The following is a 24,535-nucleotide window of genomic DNA, read 5'->3' on the forward strand; positions in this document are numbered from 1 at the left end:
TTGGGGAAAATACTTAAAAACTGTCAACAATAATCAGATATCTGTATTTCTGACCCCCCCTCAGGTCTCCAGAGGGGCTTGACGGCCAACCTCCAGCTCTGCCCCCCAAACAGCTGAGCAGGAAGACCTTGAGCCAGATCATCCAGGCCCACTCCCAGCAGAGCCTCCTGGACAACCACCTCAACGAGATGTACGATGTTCCCGTCAATGCTGATAAGACCACGGTCAGTACGGCAACACAATACAGTAACCTCATTACATGTTGAAAAGGATAGTACGTTGCCCAGTTGCATAAAACATTTAAAATAAAACATTCACCTCAGTGGTAAGGATGCTTCAATGAAAATAAATTAAATCTAAAGTGTCTTCAGTGACTACTTCTCGCAATAAAAAAAATAAAAAATATAAATGCTGATTTTGGACTCTCACAATGCATAAAGTATTTATTTAAGCTCAACAGTGTTACCATAGCAACTATACAGTGTTCCTGCTAGACTGTTAGCAGCTACACAAACTTTCATCCCAGTAATCTGTAAGATGTGTCTTGCGATTTAGTACGATGCTCAAGTAAGGTTACAAAATGTTTGACAAAATCACATTGTGTAATTTAAAATAAGTGTTCCTTATAAAAATGAATAAATGTGGTGATTCTCTAGTGTCTCAAACCTTTTCCCCCCTCTTTTTGCTTATTGTTGTGATTTAATCTAATTGTTACCTGCCCAGCATCAAACGAAAGACAGAGTTGGTGCAGGGCTGGTGAACATAGCTGAGATGGGTTGGCTTGTGTCTATTGAATTTAAAGTAGGCAATTGTTTTATTGTCTGTGCTTTCTCTGTCAGCTTGTTTTGATGCATTTTCCTTCCCCCTAGTGGCCAGAAATTTATTTTTCACACTTTAAATATTGATCCTACTTCGAGGATGGGGAGTTGGCATTCCAGTCAAGGGCAAATTTACACATAATGCATCAGTAGATTGGGTTACATGTTTGTTTTTTCCCCCCTCTTTATCAAGCAAGTAATATTGCACAGTGCCTAGCCCATATTCTTGTACCCCCGAGGACGTTGAAATGGAAGATAACAGAATGTGAATTTGATGTATGTGTGTCCAACTTTGCTCATGCAGCTAAATGGAGTTGTCCCTCATGATAATCTGGTCCTGATCAAGATGCGACCTGACGAACACGGACGCTTCGGCTTCAATGTCAAGGTGAGAGCTTATACTAGTTTGGGACTAGATAGGAAAAGCCTGTTCTTATCTCTTCATTAATCTTTTCTTAATTTTCTCTCTTTTTTTTTTATGGCAAGAAGTGAAAAGTAGCCTTGTATGCATCATGACCAGTCCCATTTCCAAAATGTTAACTCTTCCCTAAAAAGAAAGGACATTGGTGCAAAGCATGCCTACATTTGTGTCTGTGTATCTCCAGGGTGGAGCTGACCAGAAGATGCCCATCATTGTGTCTCGAGTGGCTCCGGGAACATCAGTAAGTCAACAACCACCCCTGTATAGTCTGACAAGGACTACTGCTATATTTTCTTTCACCTCTGCTGAGTTTAAATATTAATCCAAATGCAGCTTCTCAAGTACCCTCTATTTAGCATTTTCATTTCTAAAGACATTTTCTGCCCTGTCAGAAACATTTGATTAAACTAAACATGCTGCCAACATATCGAAGTTTCAGAACACCTTTCTCATTGTGTCTACATTTGTCCGTTCTCTCTTTCTCTCATGTCTTCCATTGTCCTCTCCCTCTTCAGGCCGACCTGTGTGTGCCTCGCCTTAACGAGGGCGACCAGGTGGTCCTGATTAATGGACGGGACATCTCTGACCACACCCATGACCAGGTGGTCATGTTCATCAAAGCCAGCTGTGAGAGCCACTCTGGGGAGCTCATTCTATTGGTCAGACCAAACGGTGAGTTGAATCTACTGCGTCTGCTCTACTTTTACCTTTGACAAATACAAGAGACGGTTGGGGCGGGGGGGAAATGTACAGTTTAATTCAACACAATGCTACAGTGCTGAATCACAGTTTCTAAAAAAGATTACACAGAGACACAGACTAGTACAACAGTCACTGTCAGGTGTCAAGAACTGCAGAGCTAAGCACACGTGTCACCCATTTACTAGCAACCCTCTACTAAGTTTGTTCATAAAGTTCTTCTTAATTGCCTAACTAGTTACTACTAGCTAGTTTCAAACTAGTAAATTACTAATTGGGGATGCAAAAGAACGTCTTGGCTGCCAAAGAATTGTTTTCTAGGAAAAATCTCTGGCGCTGTCCAATCAAAAGCAATCAACAGTATAAACAGGAAGTCACCGTAGCATCACAAGCTGTAACATAACTACCGTAATTAACAGATTTAGGGGGCAAGGTGATATATGAAATGTATCTGGCAATCCTAAATATCCTAAAGTATGACTATTTATTGTGTAATTTTTTGTTTGGCTTGTAGATTATTTATTTATTTTTTTGTCCTTTTTTAAATTTTAATATTGGGCAAAATCTAGTTAAAATTCCCGGTAATTACTTAAGGTTGTTGTTGGTACTTGTCATAGTTGGAAAGTGGAGCCTGCATACTATAAATACTGGAACGTTACCATCATTATTAAACATAGTTGAAAGTGTCAGATGAGATGTTGACCATATTGCAGATGTACTCTGTACTCTTCATACAATTTATAAATAAAACACATTTACACAGTCTTCCTCAGCGGATAGTTTGCTCTGTTGTCGTGGAGATAGCTCAGTTTTCATCATTGACCCAAGTGTGGAGCTCTGTCTTATATCAGGTCACATATTATCAAGCTGTTTTCTTCAGTTGGTTCAGTCAGTTGCAGTTACTGCATGTAAATATCTAGTACAACTAATCTCTGCTTTGTGTGGTGCAACCTGTTTTTAGTTTGACGTGTGAATCCTCCCTTTGTAGTCATAACTAGACAAAGTGTAACACATGGGCAGCTGGGGCAGCCCACTCCTGAAGATTAACAGCTACACATCTGGTCGCCAGTTTTGATTCTTCCTCTGGTCTTTTCTGGACTGCTCAGTCTGATTTTTCTAATTCTAAAGGAGATCTATGAACGCTGTACATTTTGCTTTCTGTACATTTTAGCTATATGTGTATTCACCATGTAAAAGCTGGCAAAACATTCCCTTTCATCAGGGTCAGCAAAGTGAGAGGGGAGCTTTCAAAGATGATGAGACATGGAAATTCTTGGTATTTTAAAGGGGTCAAAGAGGGATTTATTCATTTTTTCCTCTCTTACATCAGAGCAGATATAAGATTGCATCAATGTATTGAATGCCTGTCAATTCACATGGGTTGATGATGGCACAGTGGATAAAACACATGCCTTTGGTGTGAGAGACCCGGGTTCAAATCCACTGTGAGACACCAATGTGTCCTTGAGCAAGACACTTAACCCCCCAGTTGCTCCAGAGGCGTGCAGTCTCTGACATATATAGCAAATGTAAGTCACTTTGGTTATAAGCGTCAGCTAAAATGAATAAAAATAAATAAAAATTTGATTTGATCTGTTACAACATTTCTGTATATAAATATTTGCACATAGATTAACTATGGATTCCTGTGGGGATTTTTCTTTACCCTGGATGGATGTTTTTTTCTTGATTCATCTTAAAGTCTATAATCAACTTCCCCTGGCCTCAGTCTACATAAACAGCTGTGTGCATATATATAAACTGGGGCATGTTTCTTCCCAGCCATTTATGACGTTGTGGAGGAGAAGGTGGACTCGGAGCCAGATTTTCAGTACATCCCCGAGAAGTCCCCTCAGGACCCTGCTCAGCTAGACCAGCATGCTTTGAGGGACTCCATGGTCACACTGAAGGAAGGCCTGAGCAGTGGAGCCATACTGGCACAGTTTGATGTAAGAAGAAAGACACAGTAATGAATACGCACATGAACAGACACTGTGCATTTACGCTCATACAGACATACACAGGAAGTTTTTGATTGATTGACAGGTTAATTTTACACATGCCTGTCCGTCTGCAGATTCCTAAAACTTCCTGTCCTTGATCGTAATCACCCAACTGCTTCCTGTTTAAGCTGTGTGTTGTGCTTTCATTGAGCAGGAATGTTAAATACAAACACCATAGACACATGAATGAATGCACAACAAGTCATTGCACAAAAGCGATCTTGCACACAACAATACTTTGAGTTTCGAGTGTGTTTGTTAAGTATATTCATACATTCAAACTCAGGGAGACTACAGATTCCTGTTACATCAACTTTAATATAAATGTGTGTTCCTTTTCTTACAGCAACTGTACAGGAAGAGGCCGGGAATGACCATGCTGTGTGCCAAATTACCTCAGAACGTTTCCAAAAATCGCTACAGAGACATCTCTCCTTGTACGTGACTGCACACGGTTGTCTGTTTTCTGCTTGCTTGTGTGTTTGTTGTGTCTTTTGTTCTGTCCATCACACTCTCTCTCTTCTGCACACGTTCTTTTTCTTTCTTCCTCTTGTCAGTTGTACTCTCTCTTTCTCTATCAGCTTTCTCTGTGTGTAAACTTACCCCCCCTTGTCTTAACTCTCCCTCTGCAGATGATGCCACGCGGGTCATTCTTAAAAGCACAGATGACTACATCAATGCAAATTACATCAATGTGAGTTTGTTCCTCCTCATTTCCATCAACATCTCTGCGAAAATGCGATTATTTGACCGATCTGTCACCAGAAGAATTCCCCCGAGAACCTAAAATCCGCTGATTTTCCTTTATTTTTAATAATTAAAATTATAATTAAAACAGAAATTTCCAGCAGTGCTCTTAAGAAGTTGGAACAAGACGAGACATTAATATGTCTTTGTTTATTTAACCTGTTCTGCTGTAACATTGCCCTTTTTGTGATGCCATACTTGAGTCAGACTTGAATGTTTTACTATAATCTCACTAGGTCTGACCTTGTAAGTGACTCAGAGGCTTATTCAAACAGGAGACCAACCGCTGTTCATTTGCCAGCGTGTTTAAGTATGAAAGGGCATGTCTGAAAGGAGCTTGATTTGATTTTTTGGCCAAAGATGAAGTATTTTTTGGGGGTTTTTTTTGCGTAAACTGAGAACATTAAGCAAAGCATACCTTTTCAATTGCAAATAATAACAAAAAGAAGCTGTAAAGTGAGATCCTTGCAACCTAATATCTCTGTGTTTTAATCTTTTGTCTCTCCCACTGTAGATGGAGATTCCCGCCTCCAGTCTGATAAACCGCTACATAGCATGCCAGGGCCCCCTGCCCAACACCTGCCCTGACTTCTGGCAAATGACATGGGAGCAGGGCTCATCCATGGTGGTCATGCTGACTACGCAGGTCGAGAGGGGGCGGGTATGTAGAAGAATTTTTCAAAGACAAGGAACTGGATCTACATACATAATGTGCAAAATATAGGTGTTCAGAAACGTTTACTGTACATGTGGCAATGCTGGATGAAACAACACTCAAACTTGAAGACAGTGCTGCATCGCTTTGAATTTAGCTTGCCTGATAAAACCCAGGTTTGCCTGTTTAGTGCCAAAATAATGGCTGTGCATATCTAGGTGAGATACTTTTAATTGCTAAAAAGTTTTCTGCAAATTGTGTATTTTGTCAATTTGAGCACTATTCATTTAATACACAAAATGAGAGTTGTGCTACTCTGAAAACAATGTCTAAGATCCCTTCATCATCAAACTAGGTGTGAATTTTCATAAAAACATCTAATCTCTCTTGAAATTAGAAAGTGTTTAGTTGAAAAAAGGAAAGGAAAATTTAGAGGTTTTTAATGATTTCAGATGGACTGAATGTACTTTATATTTGTGTATTAATCATAATAGCAATGAACTTCAGAGTAGGGCTGCAGCTAACGATGATTTTAGTATTCGAAGCTTCAACGATTCATCGATGCGTCGTTTAAGAATTACTTTTGCTTGGCGGCGGCGCCAGGGGGTGACAGGGGGTCACCAAACCACGTTTTGTCAAGAAAACACACGTGAAATGTGAAACAGGAAATGAGCGATCCTGCACACGAAACAGCTTGTTTGTTATTTTAAAGATGGCGAAGACAAAGAATCTGGGTGAAAGGATGGATTAGCACACGCAGGTAGCAGGGATTGTCTGAGCTACAGAGAGAGCTGGAGGAGAGTTAAAAGGTGCAGCTCCCCGACACCCAGTTAACTCCTGACTGTGAGGTTACAACTCACGGCCCAAAAAGGAGAACAACAAACGCACGGGGGGACGTTTTCAGCTGAGGACTGCAGCTTACTTCGGCTAGCTTTCAACTGAACAATCAATCATGATTTCAGTTAATTGCTAAAGTTGCTGTTGCTGTTACCTTGTCTGTGGTCCGCTGGCAGAACACCGGCTGCTTTCTGATAAGGCGCCGTCGTGCTGTTGCCAAGGCGGCATAAGTTTTGTTTTACTGTGGACGGACGGTAACATTACAGAGTTGTTGTTTTCTTTAGCTTGAAATAATCCCATACTTTGGACACTTTCTTCTTTGTCCCTCGCTATTTTCTCTCTCTTCCTCCACTTTGCAAACAGCGGCATCATAATCACGTCGTGTTCACAGCGTAAGCGCGATGTGCAACAGTAATAAATGTCCCTGCGAAACACTGTGCTGTAAAGTTACATGGATTAAACGAAGCATTTTATGAATAGATTTAATCGATGAGTCGTCGTTCAGAGTTAAGAGATGCTATTCTGTAGCAGAGCCTAATCCCCAGCGCTGTGCTGGCAATTGTTGTAACAGTTAAGTGAAATAAATGTTCAGTTGTAAACACAAAACCTTTCCTGTGTTTTTAGGTCAAGTGTCACCAGTACTGGCCCAATCCAGACAGCAGCGCCACCTACGGAGACTTTACAGTAACGTGCCACAATGAAGAGGGCAACTCTGCCTTCCTGGTCCGGGAGATGACACTCATGCACACACCGGTAACCACACACACACACACACACACACACACACACACACACACACACACACTCTCGAAAGAGTGGGAAGGGAAATTGGGAGCAAAGCGGAGGAACAGGAGAGTGAAGGTTTGCCAGAAAGGAGGAGAAAGTGAGAGGGTGTGTGCTGAGAACCAGAGCAAGGGCTGAAGGCAACACACAGGGAGACGCTGGGTCCAATCGAAGGGAGGGGACCAGCGTCTCAGGAAGGATGAGCCGCAGAGGGCCCCGAGGAGGTGTGTTGCCATAGTGACCAGTGTGGGCTGTTCTTTTTCTGGCTCCCGCTGCTGCATGCGGGCCACGTATTGGGATCTGGTTACCATGACAACCCAGCCACCCCAGTCAGTCACATTGCCGAACAGAGAGTGGGACGATGGTAGTTTGAAGAACAGAAAATGGAGAAATGTATGTTGTTCCCTCAAAATTGTAGGCTTTTATGTGTTTTTAAATGCAAAATGATGTCTTGGGTTTTTGCTGTAATACTAAAAAATGTCATCTACCATCCATGCCGGTACTGAGGACAAGATGCAGTTGAAAACTTTGAATGGAGGCTGAAATGTTCCTGCTCTTTCCTCGTCTTTTCATGCTGTCCGTGTTCCTGATAACTTTCCTGTGTGTTGCCCATGTATCACAGCCTTTAAGATATTTGGCTGTAGGAGGAGGCAATTAGTATTCCCCTCTGCCTGTGATTGTTGCTATGGAGATAGATGTGTTGCCATGACGATGCAGCAGGGTAGTATTAAAGAGGAGCGCGGGCTCTGAGACGCACATGATACGGTGGTCAGTAGTTATCTGCTGTAGGTTCTGTGTCATTGTGCCCCTGTTGGTTTTAAATCTCTCTGACATTTATCTTCTGATTACTTTGCTGCAGTCTGTCGTTTTTCTTTTCAATTTTGAGTGAACAAAATAACAAGTTTTTATAGTTTGATTGCAGCAACGTCAAATGTACATTTTGGAGTAGAGCTGCAGAAAATATTGTCCTCGCTGTTTGGCGTTTTGATAAAACGGGAAAGAACAACATGAATCACCGAGTGGTCCAGCGCAGTGGGAACAAAAATAAAGCCACTTTTCACACTAATCGTTTCACAACACATTTAAAGGCCATAATTACACAAACATGGTGCTGTGCAGTTTCCCCCTAGGACCCCAGAGCTCAATGAAGCACGCTAGGAGGTCGCCCACATGAAATACAATAACCCGTTTTGAGTTCTGAGTGTGAGTGATATGGTGTGAGAGAAATATTCATTACTTGACTGGTGTCAGAGCAAACGCCCTCAGTTTGTATCCAAGGCCTCAAATAATAAAGAAAAGCAATACATGGAAATAATAATAATATAAAATCATTTTCCCTTTCGCTCTGTGTGTGTGTGTGTGTGTGTGTGTGTGTGTGTGTGTGTTCAGAGTGAGCAGCAGCGAGAGCTTACCCAGATTCAGTACCTGGCTTGGCCAGACCACGGCGTTCCTGATGACTCCACTGATTTCCTGGACTTTGTGGCTCTGGTACGGACAAAACGGGCTGGACAGGACCACCCGATGGTGGTACACTGCAGGTACAGTTGTTCTTTCTTTGGACTGTTTGACTGCGGCGTACCCATAATGTTGATCGACTGACATAAGTGAACTCATCCCAACTCTCGTTTTCTGTCGTCTTTTTTTTCCAGCGCGGGGATTGGTCGGACAGGGGTCCTTATCACCATGGAGACGGCACTGTGTCTAATGGAGTGTGGTCAGCCAGTGTATCCTCTAGATATCGTCAGGACCATGAGAGACCAGAGGGCCATGATGATACAAACACCTGTATGTAGACACATGGGTTTGTCTGTCCAGCTGCTCCCAGCCACTGTAAACCATCAGCTAAAATATCTCCTCTTTATCTCTCTTATCAGAGCCAGTATCGCTTTGTATGTGAGGCCATCCTGAGAGTCTACGAGGAGGGCCTGGTCAAACCACTCAAGACCGCCATCTACCAGCAGAGAGGAAAGGTGGACGAAGAGAGGGAGGAGGAGAAGAAAGAGCAGCAGAAGGCAGGAGAGGGAGAAGAAACGACAGTGGCGGAGGAAGGGGAGGCGGCTGTGGTGGAGTTGCTGGAAGGAGGTCTGGACGACGAGGACGACGACGACGAAGAGGTTGAAGTGCTGGATGTGGGAGAAGTGACGGAAGAGGACGAAGAGGAGGAGGAAGTGGAGGAGCCGAGCGTCGCGAGCGCCACCAGCGTGAACAGCGAGACCAGCGTGAACCCTGACTCTGATCCCGCTAACCCGTGACATTTGACCTCCGGGGGTCATCAGGGGTCACCAGGAGGAGGCCAGGTGGCCGGAGGAGAGAACAAAAGCACTGTTGCACTTTATGCTGACAAAAATGGGGGAAAAAAAGACACACAAATGAACAAACGTGAAAATGATGGACAAGCTAGAATAAAAAAAGAAATCCAGCTGTGTTGAATAGGTACCATTAGGGGAAATTGTATGTTCAGGATGCAGAAAAAAGTATTCAAAGAATGCAAAGATAAAAGTACGAGAGAATAAAATGTGGATGGGGAGTTGCTGTAGTGCCATAAGTACGAAGGGGAAGGGCTGCCCCCATGAAGGGTCGCCCTGTCTCCTTCTGAGCGAGTCTGCCAGACGGACCTGCCTTTTTTTAGTGTCCTTTTAGCTGATAAAAGAGATATACCTTATCTTTTGTTCCTCAGAAAGAGTATTTATTGTGTTTTAGTTTGTGTCAAACCCTGTCCACTGAACAAAAAAAGTGTATGTATGTTTGTATGAATCTAGAACTTCATGCTTTCCTGATTAAATCTTAGATAGTAAAGTAGTGCGATTCCTCTTCTTCTAACTATTTCTTTAATTTGTTTGCTTTTTTGTGGAAAGGAAAAAAACAGTGATTTAATTTATTGTGCTTGGTTTCTATCTTAGCTTTCTTGTCTAAGTTTCTGACAGCACAGACTGACAGATGGACAGCTGAAAGCACTTCGTGTCTCACCCCTTGTTCAGTGCTGTGGCACGTTGGATTCTTTATTCTGCTTTGTGCTGTGTTTTTGAGCTTAACAGACACGCACGCTCTGCAGCGGCCATTGTTTTGGCGCGGTGAAGAACATAACTGGTTTACAAACCTCAGGGCCTGTGTTGGCTGGGCTCCTCTCTTTCACTTCTGGTGTGGTCACGGCGGCTCTTGTTGCTCTATCACTACAGACCTCCCGCTGAAAAACAGAAACTTTGACCTTTCAGCGGAGATCGATTCAGAACCAATTCTCCTCACATTGCTTAATGTTCAAAAGCACATTAAGGCAACACGAGAAAACGAATGCGGTGTTGGAAGGAGAGGCCCCAGTAGACACACGGCCTCACTGAGTTACAATCTAAGCTATTTCCCAGCCGTCGTGGCTGATAAAGCTAAGAAACAAGGCTGAGGTCAGTTCGTTTCTGTCTTCAATTTCACATGCAATCAATTAAATATTTTTACTCAAACCTCCGGCTCACTTGCAACTGACAAAGTGGGCGTCAGGGTCCCTGGTGAAGTGTCCTTGAGCCAGACGCTGACTGCATGTGACGCTCTGTGGCTTCCCTCCTGATTGGTTTCCCCCGAGTAGGACAACTTATAGCAAATTTTGGATCAACCCCAAATGTGTCTTGCTTGCTTTTGCACAGGTTGGTATGTCAGAATCCAAAAAAACAAATCAGACACCAGTGTCATTTATTAGTTCTCAAGTAGTTGAAAGCTGATCCAAAGTTTATGCAAAAAAAAAAAGAGCTTGCTGAAAGTGAACTGACCTCAACCTTGGTGTGAATGGTAAAAACATGACTTTAAAGGCTCCCTCCTCTGACCTCCCCTCATTTAATTTTAAGTTTTTATTTTTAAATCTCGAGACATTTGAATCCTGCAAACTAGATACACATTTGATCATGGTCAGCATTAAATTCAGTGAGACTAGATTTTCCAAGTAAATACCCTCATTAAATTTTTTTTTCTCAGTGGGGTTCAGAGGTCACTGGAGTCGGGCTTTAAACCAACCTTTGCTTGTCTTTTTGTTTTGTTTTTCTAAATCTGTCTGCCAGAGAACAGTTGACCGTTCAAAGAAGCAGCACAGACACATCATTAAACCAGGACTTTTCCTTTTTTTTTAAATTAATCTTTCCAAATGGTACTTTATTTTAAGGCACATGTTGTTTTTAAGCCAAGATGTGTTCATGAGTGATAAGAGACTAAGTGATGATTTGTATTTTTAATTCACAAAACCCAGCATCAAGTTGCTTGTTGACTTGAGTGTTTTTTTGTTGTTTTTTTCCAATCTTTCTTTTTATCCAAGTACAGGTTAAGCTGCATTGTACTTTACATAGCAGTATAGAATGAAGTTGTAGTCTCTTCATAATCGGAGAGATTTTTCTTAGCGGCTGCTCTGGTACCTGCTGTCATTGGCTCCCGCCATGGATTCTGCTGGAAAAACCTGTGTGTGTGTGTGTGTGTGTGTGTGTGTGTGTGTGTGTGTGTCAGATTTGTCTGGATCTTTCTCTGTACCTCTCCCTTCTCCATTTCTAACATACTTTGTTAGCTGTCTGGTCAAAGCCTGCTTGTTCGTTAACTGGAAGGTTGTGCCATAAAGCCACAAACTTAATCCAACCTGGTCCCGGAAGTTGTTGTTTTTTTACTCTGAAGAAATGCATATGGAGCCTTCTTGGAGAGAAACTGTTCTAGTCGGTCCTTAGAAGCAGGCTGAATCCTGTGAAACATTTCAAACCGTGCTCATCTCAAACAGCTGCATCAGTCTTTGTTCCACACGGAGAGGTGGGATCAAGAAGAGCCTGCTTTCCTCTTTGCTCCATTTTTTTTTTTTCTTTTTTATCTCTCCTGAATTGCGGCCCTCTTCCAAAATCTGCTTAACTCCTTCTCTCAGGCAACATCCGTCATCATTTCAGCCGTGCCCACGCAACATCCACAGTCCATTCTTCTCATTGTTCTTCCCCAGATGCCTCTCTTTTGGACCATTATACATGGATCCCACTCGCTCTGCATGGCCTCAAGGCGAATGGCACATCTGAGCAGAATACCAAGGGTACAGTGGTGCCGTATCAGGTTTTCCGTAGAAGGACAAACTGAGGCTAGCCACTGAGCGACTGCCTGAATAGTTGTTTTAAAAATTATTATTATTGACAGTTACAGATGCATAGCAGACCCTACATGTATGTGCTTATAATCAAAAGAACAAAAACACCATTCAACCCCTAGTGGCTTTTGCCACCAAATCAAAATTAATTAACGCTGAAGGCCTCCTAATAAAGTGGCATCAATAACGAGTTCAAAAAATTAAAATAAACTTCGGCCCTGCAGTGAAAAGTTAATAATTGATCAACCACGGCTGCCAAGAGTTTCCATCTGCACAAAACGTCCAGAAATGAGCTGTCTGTGTTCAGAGTGTTTTGTTGTTGACACATAATTGGATCTGTCTGTGCGTTTAGGGTACTGATCAAAGGTAGTTTGGAGGGGACAAGACATGGGGAGGGCTCAGGTTAGTTGTATTTTTGTAAAGATGAAAACCGCTCTAGTTGGCTTGGGAAAGGACAGCACTTTGTAGAAGGCTGAGTGACAGGTAGTGCTACTGGGGGGAAAATAAAAAAAGTGGGAGACATTAAGCATTGTTAAAATCAGTTTTTCTTTTTTTTTGTTGTCATTTTTATTTTTGTTTTAAAAATAAGACCTGTAGGGAACAAGAGAGGAAAAAAATAAAAGAACTCCTAACTACACAGTGCCACTTGTTAATTTTGTGTAAATAATACTAGACCATGTAAATACAATGTTGTATATGAAAAAAATCTTTAAAATAAAAGGGAAAATCATTTGTGAGCAGAAAGATTTTGTTTTTGACTCTCCCCTCCCCCCCATGGATGATTCAAATGTGACACAAATGGTATGTGTTTCAAGACTGCTATTTCAAAAAAGTAAATGTTTTATTTTAAACATAACCTATAACAGCAAGTTTGTATATTTACATATATAAAGAAACACAAAATAATGACAAATGCTTTACCGTATTACACCCTTGATTAACTCCTGCCTGTGTCATAAAAAGCTTTGTCCTCAGTTGCTTGTTTCTTTCTGGTGTCATGGTTTTACAGTGCTTTGGACATGTCTATAAGCTTGATTGTGAACAATTAAAGCTTGTCTGTCAAAGCATGGAGACGTGGCTTCAGATGAACTTGCTTTTCCACACTGTAAAAGTGAGGTTTGGCAATGTTAGCGTGAGCAGACGAAAAAGATGGCACGAGTGCTGCAGACCTCGACCAGACTCACTTATTTTACATCAGACTTTTGATGTTTGAGATTTAACCGTAGAGTGGAGTGAAGCCATTAGTCACATGAGGTAGCCAAAGTGCTAAATCTCTGTAATGCCAGGCTCCAAGGAAAATAACAAACATACTGACGCTAAGAAGGTTTTCCAAGGAGAAAGAAAGGTTTTGAGTTGTGAGGTTAATACTTCAGTAGTAAAGTAGCATTTCTAAGAAACAAACCGCTTCCCCACTGTCTTGAAATAAGCCGACTTTAAAGATTTATGATAATGTCAGCTGATTTGATAGAATAAGGTGATTTGTATCTAACTATCTCCATTTATGATGGTTTTATCAAGACAGAGGCCACAATGGGAGCTATAACTGCACATTAAAGCTCCGAAGTGGAAAAACAGATGCATTTTCTAGCCTGCTGTATTTTCAAATTTCTTAATGATAAGGACCACTTGTGTAAATGCTGTAGGTTTTAAAGGTGGTCAAAGTCTAGAACAACTCAAGGAGGCCTACATAAATGTGTCTTTGTGGATCAATGTCAAATACAGCTGGTTATATACCAGCATATGGTAGGCTTACTGCATTAGGACAAGATTAATATAGTTAGGCACATTGTTGAGGCAGTATAACTAGACATGTTGCAAGGCAAAAGCCAAACACACTCTATCCACATACATTTTAATGATCATCCAATTCCTGTTGCAGGCACTTCTTCCCAATCTACACGCACAAAAATATGGCTTGTTTATGTATACAGCAGCACCCATAAAGATGTATTTTTGGCAAAGCTTTTAACCGGCAGAACTGGAAACAGTGAAAAGCTTCGGAGTCAAACATCCCAAAACAACTCTGTGTGTGTATTTGAAATGAATATGGTGTGAGAGATGTCCCTTCTCCTGGTAGGGATTCAGTACCTTGTCACATGACAGTTAAAACTGTAAAAATACTTGTTGACAGCCACTCAGTACTCTTAAACACTGCCCCTGAACACAATCTGCTTCCCTCTAAACACTAAAAATGAACAGGCACAAGTCTTTTTGTCTCTGACCACATTTATAAACCATTATTCTAATATTACCCACAAGGGGGTGCTGCTGTCAAATAGTGATGGAGTACACTGTGGTTCGCACTCAGAAAATGAATGAGGAGCCTAATCTTCTACACTGGAAGTTTTAAATGGAATGAAAACTATTTCATGAATGTATGGATAGTTATATTTTTATATATTTGACTTGTATCAAGTTGAATGTGCAACAATTTAGCAGCCTTGTTTTATCTGACCTGGTATTAACAAATAACACTTTACTAAAAAATATGGAATATAAATTGTTTAGGCAAGGCAAGTTTATTTGTATAGCACATTTCAACAACAAAGTAATTCAAAGTGCTTTACATAAAACATAAAAGCAACAGGGAAATATAAAAAAGTTTAAACGCAACGTAGGGAAATTAAAAAAATACACATTCAAATATAATAAAAATTACAATGCAGTGTACAATCAGGGTTAATAGAGTTAAATGGAAAATAAAAACAGGCTGAGGGGTTGAGCAAATAATTGAGTTACAATTATTCTGAAAAGAGAATAAACAGAGAAGAACACTTAATCTACTCTCTCTAGCTAGTCTGTACTCAGGTCCATAGCAATCTTTGGGTCCATTGAAACTCCAAAAACCCTCAGACACTACAGAGAAACCAGGACATGTCTGTCCGCAGGCCGCTTTGATCCAGTTATACTCTGGACCTACCTGCATGTTTACCGGTGGACAGAGGTTCCTGGAAATCACTCAGGCGACAGATTTAAGACCACTTCCTTCACTCTGTTCAATCTCACTCTCATTATCTTTTCACTCAATTACCTACTCATTTCTCACCGTGTAAATATTTAATTAAAAGCAATGGTAAAAAGCTAAAAACAAAGAAAAAGAATAAAGGCAGTGGTAAAAAGAAAAATCTTAAATATTTAATTAAAAGCAATGGTAAAAAGAAAAGTCTTCAGTCTTAATTTAAAAGAACGGACCGTTTCAGCAGACCTGCAGTTATCTGGGAGTTTGTTCCAAATATACGGAGCATAATAACTGAACGCTGCTTCTCCTGGTTTAGTTTTGACTCTGGGGACAGAAAGCAAACCTGCCCCAGACGACCTCAGAGGTATGGATGGTTCATAACGAAGCAGAAGATCATAAATGTATTTTGGCCCTAAACCATTTAATGCTTTATAAACTAACAGCAGCATTTTGAAATCAATACTTTGACAGCCAGGAAGCCAATGTAAAGACCTCAGAACTGGAGTGATGTGATCCACCTTTTTGGTCTTAGTGAGGACTCGAGCAGCAGCGTTCTGAATCAGCTGCAGCTGTCTGATGGATTTCTTAGGGAGCCCTGTAAAGACACTGTTACAGTAGTCAAGTAGACTGAAGATAAATGCATGGATAAGTTTTTCCAGGTCTTGCTGAGACATAAGTCCTTTAATCCGTGATATATTCTTCAGGTGATAGTAGGCTGACTTTGTAATTGTCTTAATGTGGCTCCTCAAATTCAGGTCTGAGTCCATGACTACACCAAGATTTCTTGCTTGATTTGTGGTTCTTAACATTACAGATTGAAGTCGAGCACTGACTTTCAATCGTTCCTCCCTGGCTCCAAAAACAATAACTTCAGTTTTATCTTTGTTCAATTGAAGAAAATTCTGGCACATCCAATCGTTGACCTGCTCAATACAGTTACTCAGCGCCTGTATGGGATCATAGTCCCCTGGTGAAATGGTTATGTAAATCTGTGTGTCATCTGCATAATTATGGTCACATATTTTGTTGTTTTTCATAATCTGAGCCAGTGGAAGCATGTAAATGTTAAACAAAAGAGGTCCCAGAATGGAGCCTTGGGGAACTCCACACATGTCATTTTTGTCAGCTCAGATGTGTGATTACCTATAGACACAAAGTCCCTGTCCTTTAAGTAGGATTCAAACCATTTTAGTACTGTGCCAGAAAGTCCAACCCAGTTTTCAAGTCTGTCTAGTAATATGTTGTGGTCGACCGTGTCGAATGCAGCACTGAGATCCAATAATACTAAGACTGAAATTCTGCCACTGTCAGTGTTTAAATGGATGACATTGAAGACCTTAACAAGAGCCGTCTCAGTGCTGTGGTGTGGTCGAAATGGTAACTGGAAGACATCAAAACAGTTATTTAGTGCCAAGAAAGCACTAAGCTGTTGAAAAACAGCCTTTTCAATGATTTTACTTAAAAATGGGAGATTTGATATGGGCCTATAATTGCTCATTAGTGACCTGTCTAGATTGCTCTTTTTTAAGAGAGGCTTTATGACAGGGGAAAAAACCTGAGAGGAGAGACACGTTGACAATTTGTAGTAAATCTGAGCCCATGCATTTAGACACATTTTTTAAATAACCTGTTGGCAGAATATCAAGGCAGCATGAGGAGGATTTCAGATGTTGTATTATGTCCTCCAGGTTTTTATGGTTAATAGAATCAAATTGTCTCATGCTGTATAAATTGTTTTTGAGTGGACACAGGGACAAGACATATCCTGTTACTGGCATGGAGGCATTGATTGCTTGTCTATTTGTTTGAATTTTGTCTGTGAAGAAGGAGGCAAATTCATTGCAGGCCCTGGTGTAGAGAAGGTCAGAGGCTACAGACACAGGAGGGCTGGTCAGCCTGTCGAGAGCAGCAAACAGGGCACGTGCATTATTAGTATTTGTGGTGATGATGTCAGAGAAGAAGGACCGCCTTGCATTTCTCAGTTCTAAATTATAAATGCGAAGTCTCTCTTTAGGTGTCTATAATAATAAGTGTGGGGTTTTTAGGTAAGACGGGACACACTACGCAAAGCATCATTTAACCCCGCCCAGGTGTGTTCGCTTTAAAAATGCTAATCAAGTTTTTGTGAGGGATTTATCGTGACGTCACATCCTGAGGAGCGCTTCGCCTCCTACTTTTTGTTGGGACCTGGGAGAGAACATTATCCCGCAGAGGTGGGGGGAAAACAGAAGAAAGAGAAGCAGGTTGGACATGTACGGGGTTGCTGTTTAGTCGTCTACAATGCAAGCGGACGTGCTTTCACCGTGAATTCGTACGAGGAGGTTTTTGTGAGTATCCTTTTATGTAGACTACGGATCCACAAGTGGCCGTGGAGCAAGTGTATGTCGGATCCCAGCTTTCGGGGCTAAAAGCGGCGTTTGTTTTGCTGTACGGGACGCGCTTGTTTGGTCGGAGTCTCGTGTATTGCGTGCGTTTGTTTTCTAACGGTTAGCTCTTGCAATAAAACAAACGCACACCTGTTGCTTTTTGCTTACAACAGGTAATTCAGGCCTTAAACTGGGTAAGTGTTACGTTTGTGAGGCTAACCGTTGTTATTAATTTATTGCACATGCATTAACGTTACACACCTTCTAGCCTGTTGTTATATTTCAGACTTTGTGAGGGGATTTGTGCTGCCCGGAGAGCGCAGTCCATCTCAGCGGTTTCTTCTTCTGCCTGACCTGAAAACCTCAAATAACGAGCAAGTTTAGGCATCTTTAAAGTTGGCTAACGTTAGCTAACTTTTTCAGATTAATTTAGCGAGTGTATAAACTCCCTATCACATCTCTTGTTTATCCTTGCTTTGTTTATGAAACGTTTATTCATCGAAAGTAAAAGTATTATTTTCAACTGTAAGGCACGTTTATCCTTTTTATGTTCGTTTGACGTTTGGTTAACGGTTAAGTTAACGTTAGCTGAGTGGTATAGAAAGATGAACACCGAAAATAACCGTTAACAGTTGAACCTAACTACAGTAACGTTACAGCACAATTACAGTAACGTTATATGCGACCCTTCACCGTTACTGTGATTAAGTTATTGATTAACGTTATCAATCAATTCTTCCTCTCTTCAGCTCCCGAAGTTATATTTATACAAAGTCAGTTTACATAAAAAAACTACATAACAAAACTATACGGTTAACATAATAACCAAATGTTAAGTCTAAATAATGATTTCCTTGTGTGGACCCAGAATATTAGTTAACCAATGTTAACAAAATGGCACACCTGCCAGTCTGCAGATGCACCATTTCTTCTGTTGATGTCAGGTTCATGGTTGATAATTAAGTTCCCTGCCATCTGACATTTCAGCTTACACAGAAACAATGGAATACAACTACGTTTTCTAACACAGAAACACACTGAGCAGCTCTGTTTCTGTGGTCTCAGTGTACAGGTGTTAGCCACCTGACGTATTTCCCCTTACATCCTTTAATAGGTAAACACTGTGTCTATGCAGCAGTTCTGTACAGTTCACAAATTCATAATTAACCTCTTACGCGTGTTAACATCCACCCTCTTTTCTTACAGGTCTGGTAGTGTAACCCTCCCTCTCCCCCAACCCCCAAAATGCTGAGTTTCCTGCGCAGGACGCTGGGGCGACGCTCCGTCCGCAAACATGCAGACAAAGCCCGTTTACGGGAGGCCCAGCGTGCCACGACTCACATCCCTGCAGCTGGGGATGCAAAGTCTATCATCACCTGCCGCGTATCCTTACTGGACGGGACAGACGTCAGTGTTGACCTGCCGGTAAGGAGGGTTGCTTGAGTTCGAGCCTTTCAGGTTGTGCGTGTTCATTACGCCATAGTGAAGACGTTACAGTGATCACCAGCCAGATGATTGTTGATCTTTGGCCATCATTTTTAGGGATGCACCGAAATGAAAATTCTTGGCCGAAACCAAATATAATGAGAAAATTTGACGAATACCAAACAAGTACATTCACATTTTTGCCATTTTTTACCATTGCATAAATTAGTCAAAATGTGCTTTTTACTCACTGTTTCCCACAGGATTTCGAGAGACTATGGTGGCCCGAGAGGGTCCGGTAAAGTAAATTACATTACATACTTTTATGAACACATGTAATATGTTTTATACTTTCTGTGAATATAATTCAATTAATCTTATTTCCGTGCTGTATAGACACCTTATTTTGAAAACCGGACGTTGTCACATGTGTATCCTCGCGCTAAATTCATCAAGTTTGACCCAATTTGATAAAAAGTGTTGCATGTGGTTCTCGTATCGCGTAACATGAAGACTTCATAGCCTCTCTTCAGGTAGGACTCCCATACTGCAACACGTGTCTGTCAGCTCCGGTCAGCTTGAACTGGTCCGTTTCAGTGGATTTAGCATAAAGGCTTGAATACGTGTGCGCTTCAAATTTGGGTGCAGCTGGCTTTATTGCGTTCTCAGAAAAGAGTGACAGAAACGCTCAAAGCGGGTCAGACTGTTTGTTGCCTTTTCTAAGAAGTCAGCCACAGATGGAGTGGATGTGCCAGGAGACAATTAATCAGAACAGTGTCTGCAAACAGCAATTATTTTTCATCTTTCTACTTTAAAATGCTTCCACACTGCCGACATATCAACGTAATTGTTTGGTAAAATTATTCGGTCTTTTGACTTTTGGTGGCCAAACATTCAGTGCATCCCTAATCATTTTGGAGGTTGTGCATTTTGCTATATTTGTATTATTATATATTTATATTTATATTTAACTTGAGTGTTAAAGCACATTGGAAACCCTTAAAAAAGTCCCTGTAGAATGTTTAGTAGTGTTGTTCATTTTATCCAAAGCGACTTACAATTGCTACATATGTCAGAGGTCGCAAGCCTCTTGAGCAACTAGGGATTTCTTGCTCCGGGACGCATGTGTCACAGTGGGAAATTGAACCCAGGTCTCTCACACCAAAGGCATGTGTATTATCCACTGTACCATCAACACCCCATTAGTTCTGTAGTCTTAAGAAGAGAAAACTTGTGGCATTAGAATGATCAGGGGGTTTAGCTTTGTTTTTATGCCCACCCACTCTTTCTGAAGCTCTAGTTCTCCCTCTTGCAATTGTTTGTACTTTGCAGCAAAGCTTATGAGAGAGAGAGAGAGAGAATATATGATTCTTTAACAGACATGTAAACCTGTAGACTGTGTCTTGTAATGGATGTCCCTGGGTCTCCACTTGTCCTTCAAGTCTGCTTACTGTTCTGGTTTTGTAAAGAGGACAGTTAGTGCTCGGCAACTGGATTATACTTTTGGACAAATCATTGTCAAATAGGCGTTGCTCATCACCTGTAATTCCATGATCCTCTCTGGAGAACACACTTAATCACATGACAGCATCACATGACACGTCGGGCTCATCACCAAGTGGACACAGAGCAGAACTTCACTCTCACCACTCCCTCCTCTATCTTATGTTGACTTCTCTTAGACAGACACCAGGCTTCTGCTGGGAACGACGTAATGTAACATTTTAGTGAACGTAATTTTAGACCTGAGAGCATGAATATCTGTCTGTTTTTCCGCCCGTGTGATGTTAAATTTTGCTCGGCTCACAGATCTTACTACTTTCTGTCAGCACTGTGGGTCAAATCTGCAGCATTCCAGTGAGGCCAGTATGGTATCTAGCTGTCCTGAATGACTCGGTCTTATCTTAAAATCTAGCCGTCTGGCTTATATTACCAGGAAATCTTTTGGGAAAAGGACATCTTTTCTGGGGCTGCAACAGTTATTTTTATTGTTGATCGATTAGCTGTTTGGTGTATAAAATGTCAGAAAACGCTGAATAAGTGTTTCCGCGACCCAAAGATATTCAGTTTACTGTTCAAGGATGAGTAAAGAAACCAGAAAATATTCACATTTAAGAAGCTGCAATCAGAGAATTTTGACTTTTCCTTTCTTAAAAAAAGACCCACACCCATTAATCAATTATCAAAATGGTGAACCATTTATATAATAGTTTTTAATATAATAATATAGCTTAGATTAATTGTTGCAGCTCTAATCTTTTCTTCTCACAAAATCTGTCTTGTCATTATTTTACACTCCTTTTCATTTTTCCTTAGAAATCAAAAATGATTTTCTACTTATAGGTAGTTTCTTATGCCTGAGAACAAGCAGTGATAGTGAGACATGGAAAAGCCCATTTTAAGTGTAGGACCTGCTAAATCATTCACATGTAATTGTCCCTATTAGCTCAGTATTGTGTGCTCAGAGAGGTTGGACTGATATTCTCATTCAGTCTTTCTTCAAGTGGAATGTTATCTTCTTGCTTTGTCTCCCCCTCTGTGTTTCTCTGTCTCTATCGTGCTCTCTTGTTGTTGGACAGAAATCATTACCATAAGTTTTCAGCAGTGTTAGTTGTGTATTTATTTTTTATTTTTTATTTTTTTGAATTACCTATTTTATTGATGGAGTTAATTGACTTTCTAGCATAAGGGTGCTTTCATGCCCGGCATTTGCAGTGCACGCCTGAAGGAAGTTTAAAATTCATTTGGGTTTCTGAATGCATTCCAGCAGGGCCCTGGCCTTGTGTTAGGTTTCTAAATGAGCTTCTTTTTTTTGTGCTTCCCCTCCCCCAGATATAGGTGGCATCTGCAAACCATTCTTTCTTATCATCCGACTTTCTTTAAGTGATAGAGCCATAACAAAAACACACCAGCTAGGAGCATTGCGCTGTTTCAATGTGTTGTCTTCTAGATATTCGTTGCACTAATTTAGCGACATCAGCCTCATCAACAGCGTTTCAACACAACCAGGGAACAAGTGTAGAAGAGAAGACATCAAGGCTCTTTTTAGTTCAAGAAGTTACAGTTAAAAAATATATTTCAGAAAATAATCACACATAACACAGATGCAGTCCACCTATATGTTAACATTCCTCATTTAGTTTAGTTATTATGGAGTAGTCTCTCTTTCCCTAACATCTTTAAAAGTAGTCAGTCCCACTTTAGCCCCACTAAAAACTTTTGTCTGGTTGAAATGAGTTTCTCAAAGTTAATTGGACAAAGTCAAAAAGTTCTCCTCTCTGTCATGTCAGCGTTCTTGACCCTTATTATGCTGGAGCCTGCATGTGTTGACAGGTACTGTAGTGCCTACTGAAACTGGAGGCACCACTTTGTTGAGACACATATGCATCACCATTGTAAAGCTCAGTGTTTTGGCTTTTTTTGAGGTTGCTAAAACATAACAGTAGAAACATGTTCTAAATATGTAGGACTAACTGTTTTGTCATCAAGGGGAACTGAACTGCGAGGAACAATGCGTATATAGACAAATCCTCAGAGAGGGAAGTAGGTTTGCAGGGAAACATCGCAGCTTCCCACTATCTGTAGGTTTTCATAGTTAAACGGTCTCTGAGAGAAAGTTAAAATTAGCACATAGCCTTTTGCTGGCATCCTTTTGTGTGCGTTAAGTTTAGCATATGGTGTAAAAGCATCTGAATTGTGGAGTAGGAAGGATGATGTCTATAAAACCGGTTTAACAGTTGGTTGTAAATAAAAAGACTAGCTTCCTTGAGTTCAGATTTTAGATGTATTTCTGCAAAATACATAACAATGTTATAAATGTTTCTTTTCAGTAACAAGACTTAACAAGTCTAATAACAAGACTTATGTTACACAGTTAAGCAGTTGTCTCTGTCAAACGGTTCAGACCCCCAGGGGGGTCAGCTCAATAGTAGTCAATTCAAGTAAAGCTGGCAACATTTCTGGCGACCCCCTGTGAAATGGCGTAGTTTGTTTTTCTTTTTAGATGTTTAGGTGGTTGTAAATTGACAGCCACAATCTAAAACTGAATAGGGCTCATTCACATGCTTTAGTGGCTTTCCAGCTGTGTGTGTGTGTCCCTAGTATGTAAGGCCACCCAAAGTTGTCTCCCATGGATACCCCTCTTTGGCAGCATGATCCACGTAATTCAACACAGCCTTATGATTCACATTCCTTCCTTTTAAATATTTACTTCCCTGTGTTTTCCCGCTTCATCTTTCTCTCCCTACAGCCACCCACACTGTAACCTCCTCCAACCTCCAATCCCTCGATTTGTAGCCCAGAGAAAAAGTAAAGCTCATGTATGCTTTATTTATTTTTAAATAAAATGAGTCATTCTGTTGATGATGGTACATTTCATCACTGGCAAGTTGGATAAAATAAAAACAATAATAAAATGATAATCTAAAAGACACACAACATTTAAGTGAACTGAATGAATGAGTGAAGATGAATTGTCCCTAACTGAAATGCCGTATTTTAGTTTATTGTTCTATTAAGTCCTATTTGTCTGTATGCTTAGCTTAGGAAAAAAACTTCCTTTGGGGTGAATGTGCAACCATGTTTACCTCACTGATTTTCACACAAAAGAAAGTTTCAAAACACAAACAGCCTTTTTTTTACTGCACTATATGACATTATTGTGCAGAACCCACAACCCTAACACCCTAGAACTTTTGTCCATGATCACTCAAAGCGAGCTGTGGAGGCGAGGAATTGCTGGGGTCCGTGGTCACCTTTTGTTTTGTACTTGTACTCTGATATTTGCAGAGTCACACAGTGGCTTTATTATTATACTTTAATAGGCATGTGAATTGATGCATCATCGAGGTGACAGAAGATCGCTTTAACTTATCTCTTATGGTGCAATGGGTAAACATTAGGGCTGGCCCGAATGTCTTTTTTTTTTGACCTTCAAAGCTTCAACAGTAATTAACGGTGAATAATTGAAACTTCGACAGCGCTGGGGGGGGGGACCAGTACTGTTCGGCTGCAAACAACAGTACTGGTCCGCTAAGGGTGGTGTTACGCCACCTGTAAGCAAGCTTCACGGGATACAGCTATGTATTTCATAGATTAAAGCAGAACAACAGAAGGATGAATGCCCCAAATGTTCTGTCAATGGCATGAGTGAGGGAGAACCTGACAGGGGAGGGATAACGAATGGCGGAGAAAAAGAGAGACAGCGCCTCGTTTATTTATTTACATGTAGGCTATAGCGCATTATTATTACCAAAAGGTTGTGTTTAACTTTTCTTGCGGCTAGGCTAGTAGTCCCAAGTGCATAACTAAGAGAGGGAGGAGGCTGGAGTTAGATAGAAGAGGAATATTTATTGTGGCGTTTAAGTGATTGGATATTGAGCTGGGGAAGAGCGAGGCAAACTGGAAGACTAATAGATGCTGCAGAACCAGGTTGGTGGCTGGTGGCTGATGTGCAGAGCAGGAGGGAACCGTAGTTGAGAGTCCGGAGGGTTAGAGTTGAGCAGGTCCAGAACGGATCACGGGAATATATTAACTGGGCGGGGGTCCAGGGAGAGCAGACGGGATGAGCACCCTTTCCAGTAGTGGAAAGTAACATGTTATTATGTAAAATTTGCTGTTAACTTTATTTATAGCCCACTAAATGTTCTTAAACCATGTTTACACAGTTTAAAGTACTCTCCCACAGAGCTGAGGGCTTCATTTTCTTTTCCCTTTGATGAAAACTGGTGTGGAGGT

At 41.0% G+C, this 24,535-nt stretch overlaps 2 protein-coding genes across 7 annotated transcripts in view; both read left to right on the plus strand.

Moving 5' to 3' along the window:
• Positions 1-12,786, plus strand: part of ptpn4a (protein tyrosine phosphatase non-receptor type 4a) — a 78,679-nt gene extending 65,893 nt beyond the window's left edge. For all 3 annotated transcript variants that reach the window (XM_038720141.1, XM_038720140.1, XM_038720142.1), the window contains 12 exons: positions 65-224; positions 1,123-1,206; positions 1,424-1,480; positions 1,755-1,911; positions 3,721-3,887; positions 4,288-4,378; positions 4,574-4,635; positions 5,203-5,349; positions 6,805-6,933; positions 8,353-8,501; positions 8,613-8,748; positions 8,838-12,786. In XM_038720141.1, coding sequence (XP_038576069.1) covers positions 65-224; positions 1,123-1,206; positions 1,424-1,480; positions 1,755-1,911; positions 3,721-3,887; positions 4,288-4,378; positions 4,574-4,635; positions 5,203-5,349; positions 6,805-6,933; positions 8,353-8,501; positions 8,613-8,748; positions 8,838-9,215 — 1,717 coding nt within the window. In that variant the 3' untranslated portion in view covers positions 9,216-12,786. The remainder of the gene's footprint in view (positions 1-64; positions 225-1,122; positions 1,207-1,423; positions 1,481-1,754; positions 1,912-3,720; positions 3,888-4,287; positions 4,379-4,573; positions 4,636-5,202; positions 5,350-6,804; positions 6,934-8,352; positions 8,502-8,612; positions 8,749-8,837) is intronic.
• Positions 12,787-17,168: 4,382 nt separating this feature from the next.
• The window catches only part of epb41l5 (erythrocyte membrane protein band 4.1 like 5), a 39,233-nt gene continuing 31,866 nt past the window's right edge, over positions 17,169-24,535 (plus strand). For 2 of the 4 annotated variants that reach the window (XM_038720146.1, XM_038720144.1), the window contains exons 1-2: positions 17,169-17,335; positions 18,581-18,799. In XM_038720146.1, coding sequence (XP_038576074.1) covers positions 18,620-18,799 — 180 coding nt within the window. In that variant the 5' untranslated portion in view covers positions 17,169-17,335; positions 18,581-18,619. The remainder of the gene's footprint in view (positions 17,336-18,580; positions 18,800-24,535) is intronic. The other 2 variants (XM_038720143.1, XM_038720145.1) reach the window with 1 other exon arrangement.

The sequence above is a fragment of the Micropterus salmoides genome, unplaced genomic scaffold, assembly GCF_014851395.1.
Source record: "Micropterus salmoides isolate LMB-PRFRI ecotype aquatic unplaced genomic scaffold, ASM1485139v1 Ms_hic_scaffold_15, whole genome shotgun sequence".
Taxonomy (NCBI): Eukaryota; Metazoa; Chordata; class Actinopteri; order Centrarchiformes; family Centrarchidae; genus Micropterus; species Micropterus salmoides.